Genomic DNA, 6,842 nt, shown 5'->3' with positions numbered 1-6,842 from the left:
TCCATATATAATTTTTTTAATAAAAAAATATATTTGCCTCGTTTTCTTTATTAAAAGGGCTCTCAATCTGCATGTAGAAATCCATTAAATGGCTTATATATCTTTGATTTACATTCCGTAGTTGCAGAAATGATGAGCTGATAGCCGCTAAAATTCATAAAAGAGAATTTTTTTTTAATAAATAGAAACTATGTTGCTTCTTACATGTGAAGGTTCAAAATGGATATCAATTGAGAATGGCATGCCCCGTTTCCATGTTCTAATACATTTAGACCTCTTGACATAATTGGCAAGAGGTCTAATAGAGACACCATAATTTAAAGAATTTTTTGATTTCCTCACAATCTTACTGAGGTGATAGATTAGTGGGCAAATCCGAGATTTTGGATTCAAGGCTTGAGAGTTAGGTTGCTAATGTCTGATGTAGATCTAAATTATAGTGGATTAGAACTGTTAAATTAAAAGAATACGATAGTTGATTTACTAAAAAATTATAATAAACATGCTATTTGTGAATTTTATATTTTTAAAAAATAGTACAAAAAATCCTTGGAGAGCCAAGGAATAATTGCATATTATACATAAAAAGCTGAGCCTTTTTTGTTTTTTAAAATTTCAAAACTTATATTGAAAAGCAACATGGTTATTTTATTAAAACTCTATATAATGATAGAGGAGGTGAATTCATTCTTTTTTATTTTTTTTATTTTTTATAAAAAGATAAACATTCATAGAGAATTGACTATAAATTACACCCCTAACAAAATAGAGTAGTCGAGACAATTAGGTGTATGATCAAAAGATAGAGTAGTACCAAAAGTGTTTTGGGTAGAAGCTACATGCAAAGTCAAATTTATTGAATTGCTTTCCCACCAGGGGAGTTTCGAGGTAAAACACCCATGAAACATGGTTTGATAATAAGCTTGAAGTGAGTAAATTAAAAATATTTAGTTATGTTGTTTACTCTCATATTCTTATTAAAAAAGAAGTAAACTTGATGATAAAGTATTAAATATATATTTGTGGGGCCATAGTAATAAAACAAAAGGCTGTAGACTTTATGATCCTACAACTAAAAAAATGTAATGTTATTTTTAATGAAGAAGAAGTCTAAAATTCTAATATAATTAAAATTTCAATAGTTGTAGGAGAATAAGAAGTCTAAAAGGCATATGATACATTGTCTATTATTAATACCTTAATTAAATCTTGTATTTTGAGTGATTCTAATTATAGTGGCTCTAGTGATAATAAAACAACTCCAAGGAAATTTCATAGTTTTTTTGTAAATATATCAATTTAGTGATTGCAAGTGTTGCTTTAGAACCTACTTATTTTGATGTCGTAGCTAAAAAAAAGAAATGAGTATAAGCAATGAATGATAAACTATAAGCTATTGAAAAAAAAAAAGAGACTTGGAAGCTAGTAAAATTGCCCTTAGAAAGAAAGAAGAAATTGAACTCGATTGGGTGTACAAGTCAAAATTTTATATTGATGGCTCACTGTAAAAATATGAAGCTTATTTAGTTATCAAAGGGTGTATGCTCAAATTTTAGATAATGATATTTCAAAAATCTTGACTCCAATTGCTAGAATTGATACAATTAAAATAGTCTTAGCTTAGGCAACCTAGAAACGATAGTAGGTTTATCAATTTAATATTAAATCAATTTTAGTGAATGAAAAGTTGCAAGGGAAAGTTTATTTCAAGTAGGCAGAAGGTGTTGAAATCAAAAGGTAGAAAGATAAAAGGTCTGGGAAAGCATTGTACTTGAAACAAGTATTGAGGCTATGTTGGGCTGGTAGCCCACATATTCAGCCTATAGTGGGCTTAGGCATCCCACAGCTCATCCCCTCTTAATCTAACCCTAATTAACATTGAAAGGTGTGATGGTTGTATTTTTTGGAGGCAGAAAAAGGTATAAATATGATAGCAATGTGGGAGAAGCAAACAGCCACGAAATTCTAAAGAAAATGAGGAAAACAAGACAGAAAAGGAAGATAAAAAAAGGGAAGAAGACAAGGACAACGCAGAGAGACTGTTCTCAATCATCTAGCAGTGTTATCATCTCATGTTAGATCAAATCTACGGTAGACTCTTGCTGTGATTACTTGGGGAGGTTTTAGATATTGTAAGCAGTAACGTGATCCTTATATCCCAGTTATTCTCTTGTGATTGTTGCTAGGGTTTATGGCAAGAGATTGAGATTTGTATATTCATTATTCTCATAGTGGATTATCTCTAGTTTGTCCCGTGGTTTTTATCCTTCACATTGAAGGAGTTTTCCACGTATATCTTGGTGTTCTATTTGATTGTGGTTCCATTTAATTCCGCTACGTATTATGGTCTTCTAGTATTTGTTCATATACAAAGGTTATTCCTGTTTATATCCCCATTAGGCTATGGTATAGTAGAATCGACAATTACTTTCTTAAACATAATTTTACAAAGAAAAATTTAAATAAACTAATTATATATATAAAAGTCCAAGTAATAAAAATTATTCAAGATGCAAATGAATTTGTTTTGTGCCAAGAAAAATATGTTAAGAGATTTATTAAAAATTTGTAAGAATACAAATAATAAATTTATATTAGATGATGAAATTGAAAAAATAGACGAGAAGCAAAACATATGCTAAATTGGAAAGCTAAACTATCTCATATATTCATGTTATAATTTATAATTACTTTGTTGTCCAGGTTTATTCATAGACCTTAGCAAGTATTATTTTGGAACAATTAAAAGAGATCTTAGATATATCAAGGAAATTTTTAATTATGACATTTGTTATGAGTAGATAAAATTTTTTTAAATTATATTTTTATACTAATAGGATTGAATTAATTATACAGATGATAGAACACACAAGGATTTATGCTCAACCTTAGCAACTAAAAAAATAAATATTTTTATCATGGGTTATATTCTTATAACAACCAACTGAATATAACAAATATTAAGTTATATTCTTATCATCAATTTCATTGACAACTAAAAAATAAGAATATATTGCTCTCTAAATTCTGAGACGGAGTATGTAACGGCTACAAGACGACATATTAAACAGTTACGCAGGAAGCCCAACAGTTTGTATGTATCACTATCAAATTACAACACAAACGGAACAGCAGAAGCAACAGCAACAATGGTAGATCATAACAATCCAACATATTCTGTGTGGACCGTGAGACGTTAATTGAATGGCCTGTAAACCTTGAGATCGCTTACTACTCCGGCGATGGAGCCGGCGGCTGAGGCGATAGTGATGATAAGGCACGCGAAGCTCAGCAGTTGTAGGCACACCCATCTCGTGCTCCACTTCGGGACCTTCGTCTGCACAATGTACATCTCTATGGGGAAGTACACGGTCAGCGGCCAGAAGCCGATCGCGCCAAGGAAGCCGACCACGTCGTTGAAGAAAGGCAGGAGCATCGAGATGACGGTGGTCACGATCACGAACACGGCGCGCCATGTTAGTCTGAAGAGGTTAAGCTTGTAAGATGTGCCGGAGGCGATGGGCACCTGGATCTCTTTGGTGACGAATTCCGAGTTCGGCCACGCCCGGGCAGCCCATTTCTCGACGAATGCGAAGAGCGGCTGGCAGAAGACCTGGTAGGCGCCGACGAGGTGGATGACGATGGCGGTGTTAGCGATGTCGAGGAGCCAGTAGGGTTCGTAGAATCCGAATCCGGTGAGGAGGTTGCCGGGAGCCAAGTCTCCGAACGCGGCGTAGCCCATGAACCCGCAGAGCATGTAGAAGATGGTGGTCACCGCCACGCTAACAAGGGTCGCCTTCTTCATCACCTTTGCTTCCGATGGTGGCGGAGCCTTTATCGTGTCCTGAGCGCACACCAGCACGACGATGCGAGTGAAGGATACGGCTGAACTTTACTGTTGGATTGAATCGAGAGTAGGGAATTAATACCTGGATCTCAATAAGTATAATGGAATAAGAGTAAGCGAAGGCGATGTTGCCTAAAGCTTGCAAGATCCGCCAGATCTTGTCCATCTGGCTCACGGTGCCGATGCTAATACCCGTGAGGCGGCCTCTAAATCCTCCATTCTCTGTTAACAGGAGCTCAAAAGTAAAAAACGGAGTCGGCATGAGCTGAACTCGGGCGGTGCAAAAGCGACGGTAAATTGGCTTACGGATCACTTGGACGATGCCAAGAGCCAGACCGATGGAGGAGTACGTAAAGGACATGATGGCGGCCACGATGGAGAGCCACCAAAGCTGGTCGAACTCAGGGATCTGAGACAAGAAAACCTCCGCAACGCCGAACATGATCATGTAAGGATTGCTGTTTACTGGGCAGAGTCCGTCGTCCCCAATCTTGTGGAAGCAATTCGACCTCTTTATAGCCCTGCTCCAAGAAATCCAAATGACCAAACTACACAAAAGAAATCTACTAAACGAGTGAAGAACATGACTGCAAGTTCTTTCCCAACTTACACCATGCTAATGGAAGCCGCGATTGTGTATCCAATGGCGACTCCAACAATATTGAGGTACTGGAGGTAGCCACATATCTTGACCTTAATCCCATCTGTTTATCAAAAGAAAACACAAGTTGCTAGATCTGTTCGCTTGTTTGGAAGAAGGAAGGAACAAAATGCGAGAGGGAACTTACTGAGATTAGCCTGGACCGCGTCCATGTAGGTGTAGTTACGCTTGCCCGTGAGGGGATCACCAGAGCGGTAGCAGTCGGCGAGAAGCGCAGATGTGTAGTATGTCACAAAGGAGAAGAGGAGCATGACAGCAGGGCCGGCGACCCATCCGAGCTGACACATCGCCCAAGCTAGGGACAGCACCCCGGAACCGATCACCGCTGTTATGATGTGTGCGCTTGCAGTCCATACGTTCCCTGCATGCAGACAGCGTGAGAAGCACATGGATAACAGAGAGGGTAAACCAAGACGAAACACAAACAGGTTTCCTTTACCAGTTCTCTTGAGCCGGCCATCGTCATCGAAGCATTCCGAGGCTTTATGTTGCAGCCTAAATTCTAAGGACGCCTCAGCTGGTGTCAAGGCTACATGATTGTAATGATTGGCATCACCACTCTCGCCCATCTTCATCCACACCACCGCAAAACACAATGTACCTCTCCTTGCTTGTACTAATAGTTCTACCGCAGTGGAGCAGCGGAAGAAGAAGCCCCAACAAGAGATGGAGAGAGAGAGAGAGTAGGAGCGTGGCCTTTTTATAGGGAGAGAGAGAGAAAGAAAAGGTTGTCTTCAAGCAAATGTAACACAGCATACGAAGCGTCGCATTTCCACCATTGAGTGCGGGGGAATAAGTGTTGGTACATAAATCTGTCCGAATTCCAAGAGCCTATTAATTGCATTAAAATGTGAAAAAGTGATATCTCATGCAAAACGCAAATCAAATTCAAGTTTGATGAGAAGAGTTTCACATTCAATGTAACGTATTCGATGTAATTCATCGAATCTAGTTCTGCATTGTTTCATGATCACATGACGTGACGTAATATAAAATGAGAAAAAGATGTGTTCATATATTACGTCACAGAGATAAGTAATAAAAATTTGAGTGAAACACGGAAGAAGTTGGTCCGGTCCTTTTTATCTATCACCACAATTAAGTTTAATGAAAACAATTAGTTTATTGGGACATGTTATTAATGTAGACAAACATTTTAGAATAGTGAGTGAACATCAATAAGATTAATTATAGGAATTCCGATAACAATGACTTATCCATGGATTCAAATGTATTTAAAGTCGACCTAACACTATATAGATAGCAATTTAGATAGATAAGGAATAGAGCCATTGTCACATTGTGATATGAAGCGATCATTAGCTACAATCTTGTATGCACCGTACTAGAGTCTTATTTTGAATCATATAAGTTTTTGACAAAGATATAAAACCATTAATAGGTATAATCTTATATGCACCATACTATGGTCTCATTTTGAACCATATTAGGTACTAGATGATGGGGATATAAAGCGGAATAATTTTTGTATATGAACAAATACTAGCAGGCCATAATATGTAGCGGAATTAAATGAAATCACAATCAAATAGAACACCAAGATATACATGGAAAACCCCTCCAATGTAAAGGGTAAAAACCACGGGGCAAATTAGAGATAATCCACTATGAAAATAATGAATATACAAATCTCAATCTCTTGCCCTAAACCCTAGCAACAATCAAAAGAGAACAATTGGGATACAAAGATCACGTCACTGTCCACGATATCTAAAACCTCCCTAAGTAATCACAACAAGAGTCTACTGTAGATTTGATCTAACCTGAGATGAAAACGCTGCTAAATGATTGAGAACAACCTCTCTGTGTTGTCATTATCTTCTTCCCTTTTTTTCTCTTCCTTTTCTATCTTTGTTTTCCTCATTTTCTTTGGAATCCTGTGGCTTTTTCTTTTCCACGTTGCTGCCCTATTTATATCTTTTTCTGCCTTCAAAACGTAGGCACCACACTCCCCTAATGTTAATTAGGGTTAAGTTAAGAGGAGATATGGGCTATGAGCTGCCCAAACCCACTATAGATTGAATTTGTGAACTGCCAACCCAACACTACTAGATATAAAAGAATTGTGACTTAAGGTATCAAGTTTTTACTATTGATATAATTTATACATATTTTTTATTATGAGCATATCATAATATTTTGGAGTAGACTTTAAGAATGCCTTTGGGAATGAAAGTCTCTATGGTTGCAAAGGACTAGCAAGCTCTAGTAATAACTATCATTCTTCCATATGACTCTGTTGTGAGGGTGAGGCCATATTTGCAAGCCCAAATTACATTTTAAAGATCTATCACAATGAATATTATAGTTAAA

At 37.0% G+C, this 6,842-nt stretch overlaps 1 protein-coding gene across 1 annotated transcript; it reads right to left on the bottom strand.

Moving 5' to 3' along the window:
• Positions 1-3,196: 3,196 nt before the first annotated feature.
• Positions 3,197-5,077, bottom strand: LOC135679681 (amino acid permease 3-like). Its single transcript, XM_065193667.1, has 6 exons — positions 4,948-5,077; positions 4,636-4,869; positions 4,458-4,551; positions 4,154-4,368; positions 3,930-4,069; positions 3,197-3,844 (listed from the first exon to the last, which is right to left on the bottom strand). Exons 1-6 carry the CDS (start codon positions 5,075-5,077, stop codon positions 3,197-3,199), a joined length of 1,461 nt encoding a protein of 486 aa, XP_065049739.1.
• Between the last annotated feature and the right edge of the window lie 1,765 nt (positions 5,078-6,842).

The sequence above is a fragment of the Musa acuminata genome, chromosome BXJ1-1 (genome assembly GCF_036884655.1).
Source record: "Musa acuminata AAA Group cultivar baxijiao chromosome BXJ1-1, Cavendish_Baxijiao_AAA, whole genome shotgun sequence".
Classification (NCBI taxonomy): domain Eukaryota; kingdom Viridiplantae; phylum Streptophyta; class Magnoliopsida; order Zingiberales; family Musaceae; genus Musa; species Musa acuminata.
The sequence above is the reverse complement of the archived record's forward strand: the minus strand, read 5'-3'. Positions and strand labels throughout refer to the sequence as shown.

Coding starts and splice junctions, on each gene's coding strand:
- LOC135679681 (XM_065193667.1), bottom strand. CDS start 5,077: ATGGGCGAGAGTGGTGATGCCAATCATTACAATCATGTAGCCTTGACA. Junction 4,870..4,947: donor TGGCCGGCTCAAGAGAACTG/GTAAAGGAAACC, acceptor GTCTGCATGCAG/GGAACGTATGGACTGCAAGC. Junction 4,070..4,153: donor TGGCATCGTCCAAGTGATCC/GTAAGCCAATTT, acceptor TCCTGTTAACAG/AGAATGGAGGATTTAGAGGC.